Source organism: Vulpes lagopus, chromosome 3 (genome assembly GCF_018345385.1).
Source record: "Vulpes lagopus strain Blue_001 chromosome 3, ASM1834538v1, whole genome shotgun sequence".
NCBI classification, from domain to species: Eukaryota; Metazoa; Chordata; class Mammalia; order Carnivora; family Canidae; genus Vulpes; species Vulpes lagopus.
Genome location: NC_054826.1, coordinates 100,116,690 through 100,131,432, shown reverse-complemented (window position 1 = coordinate 100,131,432; position 14,743 = coordinate 100,116,690). Strand labels below are relative to the sequence as shown.

At 43.6% G+C, this 14,743-nt stretch overlaps 2 protein-coding genes across 4 annotated transcripts in view; one reads left to right on the top strand and one right to left on the bottom strand.

The window, feature by feature from the left end:
- Positions 1 to 11,313, bottom strand: part of LOC121486271 (zinc finger protein 33B-like) — a 40,122-nt gene extending 28,809 nt beyond the window's left edge. For all 3 annotated transcript variants that reach the window (XR_005986592.1, XM_041747124.1, XM_041747123.1), the window contains exons 1-2: positions 11,186 to 11,313; positions 9,516 to 9,574 (exon numbers count right to left, since the gene is read on the bottom strand). Coding sequence is in view for 2 of the 3 variants with exons in the window: in XM_041747124.1 (XP_041603058.1) it covers positions 9,516 to 9,572 (57 nt within the window). In the remaining variant the exon portion in view is untranslated. The remainder of the gene's footprint in view (positions 1 to 9,515; positions 9,575 to 11,185) is intronic.
- A 376-nt stretch (positions 11,314 to 11,689) lies between these two features.
- LOC121487067 (vegetative cell wall protein gp1-like) lies at positions 11,690 to 12,358 on the top strand. The gene has a single exon (XM_041748516.1). It carries the CDS (start codon positions 11,690 to 11,692, stop codon positions 12,356 to 12,358), a length of 669 nt encoding a protein of 222 aa, XP_041604450.1.
- The last annotated feature ends 2,385 nt before the right edge of the window (positions 12,359 to 14,743 follow it).

Below are 14,743 nucleotides of genomic sequence, written 5' to 3'. Positions count from 1 at the left end.
CAGAAATGAAAATAAGGACATTTCTACCAGTTCTGTTGGTAGAAAAAGGTTTATAAGAGAGTACTATGAACAACTGTATGCCAACAAACTGGATAACCAAGAGGAAATGGACAAAATCCTAGAAACACAAAACCCAGTCAAGACTAAATCAGAAGGAAAATAGATGATCTGAATAGATAACTGGTAAGGAGACTGGGTCAGCAACGGGGAATATCCCAACAAACACAAGTCCTAGACCTCACAGCTTCACTGTTTCATTTTACCAAAAATTTAAAGAGGAACTAATACCAACCCATCTCAAATGTTTCCAGAAAATTGAAGGGGACTGAACACTTCCTAACTAATTCTGTGAGGCTAGCATCACTTTGATACCAAAGCCAGGAAAAGACACTGCAAGAAACCTACAGACCATTATCCCTTATGAACACTGAAGCAAAAATCCTCAACAAATACTAGCAAAGCAAATTCAAAAGCATATAAAAAGGACTACATTCCATGACCAAGTGTGGTTTATTCCTGGAATGTGAGGATGGTTCAAAATATGAAAATCAAAAAATATATATGAAAATCAATCAACACAATATACCATACAGTAACAGAATGAAGGGGAAAAAACACAGTAATCTCAACTTATGCAGAAGCATCTGAGAAAATCCAACACCCACCTTCATTATAAAAAGACTCAAGAGGGCAGCCCGGTGGCTCAGCGGTTTAGTGCCACCTTCAGTCCAGGGTGTGATCCTGGAGACCTGGGATCGAGTCCCACGTCAAGCTTCCTGCATGGAGCCTGCTTCTCCCTCTGCCTGTGTCTCTGCCTCTCTGCCCCCCCCCCTCATAAATAAATAAATAAATAAATAAATAAATAAATAAATAAACAAATAAATAAAATCTTAAAAAAAAAGACTCAAGAAAGTAGGAACCCACTGCAACATAATGAAAGTAGTACATGAAAAGTTCACAGCAAACATCACACTTACTGGTGGAAGCACAGTTCTTCCTCTAACATTAGGAACAAGACAAGGATGCCCACCTGCACCACTTCTATTCAATCTAGTACTGGAAATTTTAGACAAAGCAATTATGTAAAAAAAAAAAAAGGTGGGGGAAACAAAGAAAAGAAAAGAAAGGTAACATTCAAATTGGAAAGAAAGAAGTAAAATTATATCTACTTGCAAATGGTAGATCTTATACGTAGAAAATCCTAAAGAGTCCACACACACACACACACACACACACACAAAACTACTAGAGCTAATAAGTGAATTCAGCAAAGTAGTGGGAAGGATACAAATCAACACACAGGAAGCAGCTGCATTTCTGTACACTAACAACAATTTGAAAAGGAAATTATAAAAACAATCTCATTTACAAGAGAATCAAAGAGAATAAAATACTTAGGAATTAACAAAGGAGGTGAAAAATTGTACAATGAAAGCCACAGAACACTGTTTAGAGAAATAAAAGACATAGCTAAGTGGGAACACAACCCATATTCATGGATTGGAGAACCTAATATTGTGAAAATGTCAATACTATCCAAAGCCATCTACAGAATCGATGAAATCCTTATCAAAATCCCAGTGATTTTGTTTACAAAAATAGAAAAACTCATCGTAAAATTCACATGGAATCTCAAGAGACCCCAAATACCAAAACCAATCTTGAAAAATAAATGGAGGACTCACACTCCTTATTACAAAACTCACTACAAAGCTACAGAAACGAAAACAGTGTGGCACAGGTACACAAATAGATAAACCAATGGATAGAGAGCCCAGAATTAAACCCTTACATATGTGGTCAGATAATTTTTTTTAAAAAATATTTTATTTATTTAATCATGAGAGGCACACACACAGAGAGGCAGAGACACAAGCAGAGGGAGAAGCAGGCTCCATGCAGGGAGGCCGATGTGGGACTCCATCCTGGAACTCCAGGATCACGCCCTGGGCCGAAGGCAGGTACTAAACTGCTGAGCCATCAGGTGTCCCAATTTTTTATAAGGGTGCCAAGACCATTCAATGGGTAAATGACAGCATTTTCAACAAATGGTGCTAGACATATTGGGTATCCACAGGCAAAGAATGAAGCTAGACTCCTACATAACACCACATACAAAAATTAACTTAAAGTAGATCAAAGACTTAAATGTACTATTTAACACTGTAAAATTCTTAGAAAAAAAACATAAGGCAAAATCTCTATGACACTAGATCTGGCTATAATTTCTCGGATATGATGCATAGGAAACAAAAGAAAAAAGACAAATTGTGGACTTTCTGAAAATTAAGACTTTTGTGCATCAAAAGACACTATCAACAGAGTAAAATGCAACCCACAGAATGGGACAAAATATTTGCAAATTATATATCTGATAAGGCATTAGCTCCCAGAATACATAGAAGACTCCTTTAAAAAAACACCACCACCACAAAAACGGCAAACATCCAATTCAAAAATAGGCAAAGGGACACTTGGGTGGCTCAGTGGTTGAGCGGGTGGCTCAGTGGTTGAGCCTTTGACTCAGGGCGTGATCCCAGGGTCCTGGGATTCAGTCCCACATCAGGCTCCCTACAGGGAGCCTCCTTCCCCCTCTGCCTATGTCTCTGTCTCTCTCTGTGTCTCTCTCATGAATGAATACATACAAACTTGTTTTTTTTTTTTTAAAAAAAGGGCAAAATATTTGATCAGACATTTTTCCAAAGATACACAAATGGCCAATAAGCACATGAAAACATGTTCGACATCACTGGTAATTAGGGAAATGGAAATTAAAACTACAATGAAATACCACCTCACACCCATTAGGATGGCTACTATAAAACACATACAAACACGCACACACAAAAAAACAAGCACTGGAGAGAATGTGGAGAAATTGAATCCCTTGCACACTGTTGTTGGGGATGTGGAATGGTACAGCCCTCTATGGAAGGGCATGGTAGTTCTGCAAAAAAGTGAAAAACAGAATTACCATGTGACCCAGTAATTCTACTTCTGGGTATATACCCAAAAGAAGTGAAAGCAGGGTCTTGAAGAAATATTTACACCTGTAATTATAGCAGCATTATTCACAATAGCTAAATGTGGAAGCCACCTAAGTGATCATCGACAGATGAATGAATAAACAAATATGGTATATACATAAAAGAGTTTTATTCAGCCATAGAAAGGAGGGATGTTCTGATACATGCTACACTATAGATGAACCTTCAAAATATTATGTTAAGTGAAATAAGCCAGCCACAAAAGGAAAGATACTGTATGACATAACTTACATTAAATAATGTCATAGAGACAGAATAGAATGGTGGTTGCTAGGGACAAGAGGAAGGGAAGAATAAAAAGTTATTGTTCAATAGGCACAGAGCTTTAGTTTTATAAGATTAAAAGAGTTATGGGAATGGATGTGGTGATGGTTACACATTATAAATGTATTAATACCACTAAACTGTACTCTTAAAAATAATTAAAATGGAAAAAAGTTTAAAAAAAAACAAATAAAATGGTAAATTTTATACACTAGAATTTAAAAAACTGGGAAAAAACTGCATTAAAGGTAAGAAGGAACCCCTATCAAATGTACATGGTTGGAGAGATAGACCATGCTAATACTAATCAAAAGAAAGCAGGAAGGACTATAATATTTTCAGATAGAGCAGACTTCAAAGTAAGAGATGCTATCAAGGATAAAGAGAAGCTTTCATAATGATTAAAAGGGTCAATTCTCCAGGAAAAGGTAATAACTCTTTAATGAGTTTAACGGGCTTAACTCTTTAACGTGCCTAACAAAGTGTCAAATAGATGAGGAAAAAACTGATAGAACTACAAGGAAAAAGAGATGAATTCACTGTTATAGTTGGTATACTTCACTGGTGAATGGGTTCACTTTGGTGAACTCCAAAGGCATGATCCACAGAAGAACTGATAAGTGGGACTTCATTAAAATTAAAACTTTCTGCTTTGTGAAAGATACTGTCAAGAGAATGCAAAGACAAGCCACAGACTGAGAGAAAATATTTGCAATAAACATATCTGATAAAGAACTTATCCAAAATATACAAAGAACCTTAAAACTTGACAGTAACAGGGGTCTCTGGCTGGCTCAGTCAGAAGAACATGCAACTCCTGAGCTCATGGCATAGAGATTACTTATAAACAAACTCTAAAAAGCACCCTCAAAAAAAATAATAAATAAATAAAAAGCACCCTCAACACTGAGAAAACAAACAACTCAAGATCTTAAGGTACACTTCACCAAACACACATAGATGGCAAATTAGCATATGAAAAGGTACTCCACATCGTATGTCATTAGGGAAATGTAAATTAAAGCAAAATACCACTACACGTTTATTAGGATGATGCCCTAAATCTAGAACACTGATAACACCAAATACTGGTCAGGATGCAACAGGAACTCTCATTCAATGCTGGTGGGAATGCAAAACGGTACAGCCAGTGTGGAAGCCAGTTAGGCTAAACGAATGGAGGAATCAGTTCTTACAAAACTAAACGAAGTCTTACCATTGAATCCAGCAATCACACTCCTTGGTATTTAGCCAATAAAGTTAAAAACTTGTGTCCTCATAAAAACCTGCCAAAACCTGCACATGGACGTTTATTTCAGCTTTTTTTACAACTGCCAATACTTCAAAGCAACTAAGATGTCTTTCAGTAAGTGAGTGGATAAATACACTGGGGTCCATCCAGATTGTGGAACATTATTCAGTGCTAAAATGAAATGAGCAAGCAGCCCAGGTGGCTCAGGGGTTTGGCACCGCCTCCAGCCTGGGGCGTGATCCTGGAGTCCCTGGAACGAGTCCCACGTCAGGCTTCCTGCATGGAGCCTGCTTCTCTCTCTGCCTGTGTCTCTGCTTCTCTTTCTCTCTGTATCTCTCATGAATAAATAAATAAAATCTTTATTTAAAAAATAATAAATAAAAATAAATAAAATAAAACAAAATGAGCTATCAAGCTACGAAAAGACATGGAGGAATCATAAATGCATACAGCTAAGTAAAAGAAGCTCATCTAAAAAGGCTACATACTATATGATTCCAACTATGTGACATGGAAAAGGCAAAACTATGAAGACAATACAAATATCAGTGGTTCCCAGGGGGAGGGAAAAGGGAGGGATTAGGAGGTAAAGCACAAAGGATTTCTAAGCATAGTGAAAACACACTTGACCCCTAAACAATAGGGTTTAAACTGCATGAGTCCACTTATACTCAAGATTTTTAAATACAGTACTATAAATATATTTTCTCTTCCTTAGGATTTTAATGACATTTTCTTTTTCTCTAGCTTACGTTATCTGCAAGGCTTCTAGCCAATAGTAGGCTATTAGTAATTAAGTTTTGGGGGAGTTAAAGTTATATATAAATCTTAGAGCAAGGAATTGGTGCCCCTGATGTGTTGTTCAAGAGTCACTGTACTCTGTATGATACTGTAATGGTGGATACACGTTATACATTTGTCAAAAATTTACAGAGTGAACACCAAGTGTAAACCCTAACATAAACTATGGACTCTGGGTGATTATATGTCAAGATAGGTTTATCAATTATAACAAATGTACCATTCTGCTGGGAGGAGGTTGATAATAGGGAAGAGTGTGATTGGAGGGGGGTGGCTGGGGTACATGAGAGATCTCTGTACCTTCTGCTCAATTTTGCTATAAACCTAACGTTGCTCTAACAAAAAATAAGTTCTTAAATAGCAACAACAAAACTCCACCCTGCATGATCTGAGACAGCATTCAGAGAAGGGAAAGGAAACCCCAGTTCTCCCAGATGGTCCTGCTGGGTGTTCAGGCAGGATGGTTTACCCAGTAAGAGCAGAGTTTGGTTCCCAAAGAAGACAAAGCCTACCGATTGTCTAGTCGCCACAAATATGTGTCAAGCACCTACGAGGGGTGAGGCACAGGGTGAGGAAATTAAAGTATAAAGATGAACACAATGTGCATCTGGACTTTGAAGGGATAATGCTCTGTCGACACGAGTCATTTCTGCACAATGGACAAAGTACAGTTACAGGGACAGCATGGAGTATTATGGAAACACAGAGGAGAAAGGCAATTAATCTAGAGGCAGACAAAGAGAGAGGAGAAGAAGGTTTCCTGGCTCCCCCAGTGGAGCTCTGAGACTCCGAAAAGGAAATGCAGTAAGGGTCAAAGTCAGCCTGCAGAGCAGGGAAGTGAAAAAAATGCACAGGCAGGTAGTAACCCCACATGTTTAGGGAGCTATGTCAGAATTGGAATCACCAAAGAGTAACACGACAGGTTTACTTTTAAAATGCCACCTTCTTCACTAAACTATGAATTCCATTAGAAAAGCACCAGGTGGGGATCCCTGGGTGGCGCAGCGGTTTGGCGCCTGCCTTTGGCCCAGGGCGCGATCCTGGAGACCCGGGATCGAGTCCCACGTCGGGCTCCCGGTGCATGGAGCCTGCTTCTCCCTCTGCCTGTGTCTCTGCCTCTCTCTCTCTCTGACTATCATAAATAAACAAAAATTAAAAAAAAAAAAAAAAAAAAAGAAAAGCACCAGGTTTCTACATCATTTCGAGTGGAGTCTGTGGAACACAATTCAGTGTCTGGTACATTGAACAAATGTCCAGTAAGCCAATGTTGAATAAGGTGTAAAGAGTTTCCAAACCAAAAAAACATTTTTAATAAAACAGGGAAATAGGAAGTGGTCACACTCTCGACAGCCTTAATTTTTTAAAAAAATTTTTAAAAATTTTTATTTATTTATGATAGTCACAGAGAGAGAGAGAGGCAGAGACACAGGCAGAGGGAGAAGCAGGCTCCATGCACCGGGAGCCCGATGTGGGACTCGATCCCGGGTCTCCAGGATCGCGCCCTGGGCCAAAGGCAGGTGCCAAACCGCTGCACCACCCAGGGATCCCCGACAGCCTTAATTTTATATAGAACTTAGCCTTGGCCCTACAGGTGGTAGGAAGCTACTCAAGGGTCTCCATATTACAATGGCATAATCTGAACAGCATTTCATATTAAAGATTTATTTATTTTTAGAGAGAGAGAAAGAACATGCATGTGGGTGTGGCGTAAGGGGCAGAGGAACAGAATCTTCAACCAGACTTCCCACCAAGCGCAGAGCTTGATGCAGAGCTTAATCCTACAACCCATGAGATCATGACCTGAGCTGAAATCAAGAGCCAGACCCTCAACTGAGTCACCTCAGGTGCCCCTGAATAACATTTCAGAATAATTATTCAGGAGGACAGACCTAACCTGGGGGAGAAAGAAGCAAGTAGCTGTTCCAACAGTCCAGGGGAGAGAAAATTAAGCTCTGATAAGGGAGGAGGAATTCTGTAGGAAGAACAGGTTTAAGAACTGCTGACGTCTTAAAAGTAGTAAAGCTGAGCTACACACAGGATATGGCTAAGGAAGGGAAGGCTGGGATGAATCCCATTCTGGTGCTTCCTTAACTGTGTCCCACAGATGGACCATCATCCAACAGCAAGGGAGGAAGCAGTAAATAACCATTTTAATTTTGGAACTGCAGAAACAAAGGTGCCTCTAGTCACCTGCACATAGAAGGACAAGATGTAAGAGAAGGGCCCAGGCTATAATAAAACTTGGTACTACCACCACGGAGTGTATAAAATAGAAAGGACTGGCAGGCTTACAGGAGAGAGTGAAGGATGGAAATTTGGGGATAAGCCACGAGAATGGGCAAAAGAGGAGGAAGATGCCATGAGGGAGACAAAGAAATCAGAGTAGAAAAAGTAAGGTCTGGAAAAGAGTAAAGTAAGGTCTGGAAAACATCCATTGGAGTCCACTGTAAAGACATTACTGCCAAGCTTTATCAGGACACATTTAGGCAAGTAGTAGGGAAGTGAGGTTTCATCCAGGGGATTAAAATGTGAACAGATAAACAGATACTCAGCACTAAGGGCCAAAAGATGGAAACAATCCCAAGTGTCCATTAACACATGCATGGGGGCACCTGGGTGGCTCAGAGGTTGAGCCTCTGCCTTTGGCTTAGGTCCTGATCCCTGGGATCAAGTCTTACATCAGGCTCCCTATGGGGAGCCTGCATCTCCCTCTGCCTATGTCTCTGCCTCTCTCTGTCTCTCATGAATAAATAAATAAAATCTTTAAAAAAAAACCCACATGAATGGAAAACAAGAGGTCATGCATCTGTACAATGTATCTGAACAATATTCAGACACTGGAAGGAAAAAAGTTCTGATATATGCTACAACATGGATGAACCCTGAAAAATATTAAGTGTAGGATGCCAGACACAAAAGGACAAAGATTCCTTTTGTAATTCCACTTATACAAAATATCTAGAATATGGAAATTCATAGAGTCAGAAAGTAGATTTGGTTACCAGTGACTAGGGGGGCTAGGACTTACTGATTAAGTATTACAGGGATTTGTCTGGGGCTATGAAAGTAGATGTGACAGATGTGCAACATAATGTAATTCATGCCACCAAACTGTATGCTTATGGTTAAATGGTTAAAATGATGAATTCTGGGAACCCTGGGTGGCACGGCGGTTTAGCGCCTGCCTTTGGCCCAGGGCGCGATCCTGGAGACCCGGGATCGAATCCCACGTCGGGCTCCCGGTGCATGGAGCCTGCTTCTCCCTCTGCCTGTGTCTCTGCCTCTCTCTCTCTCTATGTGACTATCATAAATAAATAAAAATTTAAAAAATTTTTTAAAAAATAAAATAAAATGGTGAATTCTGTTATATATATTTTATCATAATAAAAGAAATGCAGGGGCATCTGGGTGGCTCAGTCAGTTAAGCGTCTGCCTTCAGCTCAGATCATGATCCCAGGGTCCTGGGATCCAGCCTCATGTTGTGCTCCCTGCTCAGTGAGGAGCCTGCTTCTCCCTCCCCCGCCAAGTAAATAAATAAAATATTTTTTAAAAAGTAAAAGAAATGTGAATGGATAGTGCATAAGCATTTACCAAACACTCTAAGTTTGAACAACCTGCTTTCCAACTCTTTAAGGAGTGAAGAAAAAGCCATCCATTTCTTTCATGCCTCCAGACAGCCTTAGGGTTTTGTCACCAGATCAGAGCGGATGTTCAGTAAGCTCTCCAGAGCCCAGAAGCACTTTGGTCCTAATAAAACCTGAGTTCTGACCTCTACTTCCAGTAAAGAAGGACTACAGACAGCAGGGGGTCACCATAAGGTTCTTACGACCTGAAGAACTTCAAAGACATTTTTTTCCAGACTCCAGAGTCACTAAGTCTTTCTGTCCCAGGAGTAACTGGCTGGTTCCTCTTTGTGGTCACTAAAAATCCTACGTAGGTCAGGAAACTCAAAGGACAAACCTTTGATGACTGTGAGGTCACATGACTTACAGCCAACACTGCAGGCTACACAGGTACCACTCACTCATCATTTACCCAGAATTAGCTTTTTATCTATTTCTACTATTCTACTTTAAGATATGAACACACTTACAAAACTCACAAAATCTCCTGGAAAATGAAACAGGGAATGAAGGAAAGAAACAACTCACCTGGGATTTGTTCATTTTCTGTTGTTGTTGAAAGAATGTCAAAACCTGGGAAGGCATACCTATAAGACAAGTAAAAAGCAACAGGATAATGACAGCTGGCCGGCCCTGTAGCACCTTGATTCTTGTACAAACTTCTACACACCAGCTAGGTAATCTCCAATCCTGGAGAAGAGAAGGAAGGTAACATCTGTCCCTTTGTGACTCCTTAAACCTGCAATATTTCCTACTGCTTTAGCTATGTCCCTCTCCCACTAACACAGAAACGTTTAAAACAAGACTTTTTTTTTTTTTTAAGATTTTATTTGTTTGAGAGAGAGAGCTTGGGGAGTGGGGGGTGAGGGGGGCGGCCGTGAGCAGAGAGGGACAAGCAGACTCTGCGCTGAGTGCAGAGCCCAACAAGAGGCTTGATCCTATGACCCCAAGATCATGACCTGAGCAGAAATCAAGAGTCAACCGAGTCACCCAGGTGCCCCTAAAAACAGAACTATTAAGCAAATACCTGCAGGTCAAAATAAGAAATACAATGTCTTCATTAAAACTGATCTTGCAGGGCACACCTGGGCGGCTCAGTTGGCTGAGCCATCGACTCTGGGTCCAGCCAGGGTTGTAGGATTGAGCCCCACTTGATCCCAGGGATCAGGACCTGCTTGGGGTTCTCCTGCTTCTTCTCCCTCTCCATCTCTCCTACTTGCACGTGTTCTCTTTCTAAATAATTTAAAAAACAAAATAAAACAACTGATGTTGCAGGGGAAAACAAACCTTAAAGGCTATTTTGTGTATCTGATTTACTGACAATAATATTCAGCCCTTGAGTCCAAGAATCCTCAAAGCTTTGGAAAAAGGGATAGGTACCTTAAACATAAGTCCTTAAAAAAACACTGTTTCTCAAAAGATCCTTTTTTAAAGATCTCATTTATTCATTTATTAAAGACATAAAGAGACAGAGACACAGGCAGAGAGAGAAGCAGTCTCCATGTGGGGAGGTGGATGAAGGACTTGATCCCGGGACTCTGGGCAGACCTCAAAGGATCTTTTAAGAAAAAACTTATTTTGGGCAGCCCCAATGGCGCAGCGGTTTAGTGCCGCCTGCAGCCCAGGGCGTGATCCTGGAGACCTGAGAACGAGTCCCACGTCAGACTCTCTGCATGGAGCCTGCTTCTCCCTCTGCCTGTGTCTCTGCCCCACCCCCCTCTGCATCTCTATGCATAAATAAATAAAAATCTTAAAAAAAAAAAAAAGAGGAAACTTATTTTGATGTGATTGCGTGGACAGCACCAAGCCAGGGGTCAGGGACTTCGGCTTCTATTCAAATCTTAGGGATCCTACACGAGTCATTTCCCCTTTCAGGTTCTTTTCCCCTTTTCTGTCAAATGAGACAAAACCAGAAAACCTGGCAAACTCTCCGTGAACTATGACACCTGACCCTGTAAGATCAGGAAGGCACAAGAACACATCTCCAGATGCCTGACCTGGTGACTAGTCGCTGTCAGAGAGCTGCCCACCTTCTGGAAAGAATCAGTGGAGAATGAAAGGAGGAAAGAGTGCCTTCAGGATGGGGCGGAAATAAGAGCTTCCCAGCTGTAGAGCCGAGGAGGTGACATCTGTCACACAGCGGGTCCCCTGCCAGCACCTGGCCCCGGCTCCCTCCTCCCAACTGCAGAGTGACTCACAGCTTCTGAATGTGAAGCCACCCGAGCCGTGGCGTGCGCCCTAGGCTCGCTCTTTCTGCCTCTCTTCTGCAACTCCAAGAGGGTGGGTTCCTCCCGGCGAGATTCCTGTTCCCGAAGCCAGGCTCTTCTTGCCTCAGTGGAGCTGCTTTGTTCCAGGAGAGCCGGGGGGACAAACCCCCTCCAGCTGGAGCCTTCATCGGGGGCCCCAGACCCGCCTCCCTGAGGACACGCGGCTGCTCTCAAGGAGCCCAAAGCAGGGGCCCGAGGACAAAGGCGGGCTGGCCGCCCAGAAGCGCGCTCAGCCCCTGGACAGCGCAGAGGCGGGTCCCCCGCGCCTGGGGAGGGGGCGGGGGCCGGGGGGCGGTCCACGGCGGAGCGGCCCCGCGGCTCCCGCGCGCCCAGTCGCGCACCAACCCAGGGAAACCCTAAGGAGCCCCAGGAGTCACACGCGCATTTCGGTCACGCGTGTGGGGCCTCGGTGCCGGGCTCTGACGGGTGTAGGGCATGCACGGCACGGCACCGGGTCCCGGTCCTACCTCGGCGAGCCCCCCGCCGGGGGCGGCCGGCGCGCGGTCCTCCGGGCCGCAGTCGGGCCCCCTCGGCACCTACGAGGATGGAGACTCCCGCGGCGAGCGCAGCCTCCCTCCCTGCGCGTGCGCTCGGCCCCCCCCCCCCGAGGCGCCCTTATTCCGGGTGGATACTGCCCCCGCCGGGAGGGGGCGAGCGCAGCGGGCCGGGGTCTGCTGCCCCCCTTCCCACGCCCCGCGCCGCAGCCCGAGGCCGCCAGCGCGGACCTCGGCCAGGTCCTCTGGGACACACTGCCCGCCCTCGCGCGACCGCACCCGCACCCGCACCCGCACCCGCACCCGCACCCGCACCGCCCTGGGCAGGCCCCAGACCCCCAGCACGCCCCGCGGCGGAGAGAAGCGCGCCTGCGCACTGAGCCCGACGCCCGCCGGCCTGGCGCGCAGGGAGCCCCGCGGAGGCCCCGCCCCCGCATCGCCCCACGTCCACCCCTCGCCCCTCCCCAGCTTCACCCCGACTCCCACCGCACTCTGCCCCCACATCAGCCCACTCTCACCCCGCCCGCCCCCTTGTCACCACTCTTACCCCACCCCACCTCCCACATCACCCTTCTCCTACTTTCCCCGCCCCTCCCCAACTTCGCCCTGACTCCAACCCCACTCCGTTCCCACATCACCTGGACTCCTACCCAACTAAGACCCCACTTAGTTACCCCACTCCCACCGCGCCCCGCCCCCATGTCATCCCACTCCCACCCCACCCCACCCCACATCACCCTACTCGCACCTCACCCTGCCTGCATGTCACCTCGATCCCATCCCAGCCTGTCCCCACATCACCCCACTCCCACCCCTCCACGCTTCCACATCACCTCGAGGCTCCCAAGTCTCCCCAACCCCAGCTCCGCCACCTCTCCTGCCAGGTGGTGAGGGGCCTCCCCAAAGCTGCCAAACAAGGCAGACACACTCGGGAATATAGATGAAAAATTTTAACCAAAGTAGCCCTTGTTGGGCAGCCAGGGTGGCTCAGCGGTTCGGCGCCTGCCTTCAGCCCAGGGTGTGATCTTGGGAGTCCTGGGATCGAGTCCCGCGTCAGGCTCCCGGCACGTCAGGCTCCTGGCTTCTCCCCCTGCCTGTGTCTCTGCCTCTCTCTCTCTCTCTCTCTCTCTCTCTCTCTTTCTCTCTCTCTCTGTCTCATGAATAAATAAATAAAATATTTCTAAAAAATAGCCCTTGCAATCAGTTGCCCAGCCAAGCAATTTTTAAAGATGTGAATGAAAATGAAATAAAGACAAATAAACGTCTAAGACATAATACACAAAAACTGAAGTTTTAAGCCAAAATACACAGACACTAAAAACGAAAGTATCTCCCACTTTTTCCCAGAGATGACTATCCTGAACCGGTAGTAGTGCATCCTTCTGACAGTTTTACCATAAAGAAAAAATAAAAAGGGCTCATGAGGAGCCAGAGAACAGGTGGAGGGCACTGTAACGCTGATGAAGGGGACTTTGAGATTGGTGGGAGAATCAAGTATGTAATACATGATTAGCTCAAACAGTGACCACGCTCAAATACAATTAAGGTTAAGTTCCTAGCTCACACATCAGAGTATGTTTCACCTGGATTCAAGATTTTAAAATTCAAAAGCAAATTCTTTTTTCTTATAAGGTTTATTTATTTATGATAGACAGAGAGAGAGAGAGGCCAGGAGGAGGGAGAAGCAGGCTCCATGCAGGGAGCCCAACGTGGGACTTGATCCCAGGACTCCAGGATCGCGCCCTGGGCTAAAGGCAGGCGCTAAACCGCTGAGCCACCCAGGGATCCCCTCAAAGGCAAATTCTTTTTTTTTTTTTTTCAAAGGCAAATTCTTAAAGGATAAGTGAATTTCAGAATATACAATCCATGGATGGGAAAACACGGGACAGCACACTAAGAAATCATTAAGCTGAAAACTAACTAGTTTTATGTTAGAAAGTTACACATTTCAGTTTCAGATTAAAAATTGGAAGAAAGCTTAAAGACAAACCAGGAAAAGATTCTGTGATCTTAATTTATTAACAGCTCTTACAAATCATTGGGAAGATCAGCATTACTATTGTCACTCCTTTAAGATATGAAAAGGGAATTAGTAAGACAAGTTGTATGTGAATGATAAATATATGAAAAAGTCCTTCATGACAAACAACAGACATGCAATGTTTAGGACATTTTTGACTGACTCACTCTTAGGAGAATAAGACTCTTGATCTTGGGGTGGTGAGTTCGACCCTCGTGTTGGATATAGAGATTACTTAAGATAAATAATTTTTTAAAAAGATATTTTTGGAAAATAAAATTTGAAAAGGGTAAAATAATACTAATATCCAGGGTAGGTACAAACTTAGAAAAATATTCATTTCTCTCATGTCTAGTATGAGGATAACTCATACAAACTTTCTGGAAGCTACTCTATTAACAAAAACTACCCTTTGATCTAGTAATTCCATACTTTGTAGTGAATGTTAATGAAATAATGACCCAATGATGTATGTATATGAATCACATTCAACTTACTTATAATAGAAAAATAATGGAAGCAATATAAATTTATAGACTATTTAAATGTCTAGTCAATGAATGTGCAAAATATTTTGCACAAGGTGGTAGCCATTTTTAAAAAATATTTTATTTATTCATGAGAGACACAGAGAAAGAGACAGAGACATTGGCAGAGGGAGAGGCAGGCTCCTCACATGGAGCCAAATGTGGGACTCAATCCCAGGATCCCGGGATCACAATCTGAGCCAAAGGCAGACAGACACTCAATCACTGAGCCACCCAGGCACCCCAGTGGTGGTCATTTATAACAATAATGTAAGGTAAATAACTCACATGTTACAATGTTCATAATCGATTTTGGAATCAAAGTATACTACCAGATAAATACATGATAGGGTCCTTTTTTTATTTGCTTGTGTACTCTAAAGAATATCAACAAATACGTGCTTTTAAAAATGAACAAAGACAGGGGTGCCTGGGTGGCTCAATCAAT

Bases quoted from the DNA above. Each gene is read 5' to 3' on its own strand.
- LOC121487067 (XM_041748516.1), top strand. From the start codon at position 11,690: ATGCACGGCACGGCACCGGGTCCCGGTCCTACCTCGGCGAGCCCCCCG.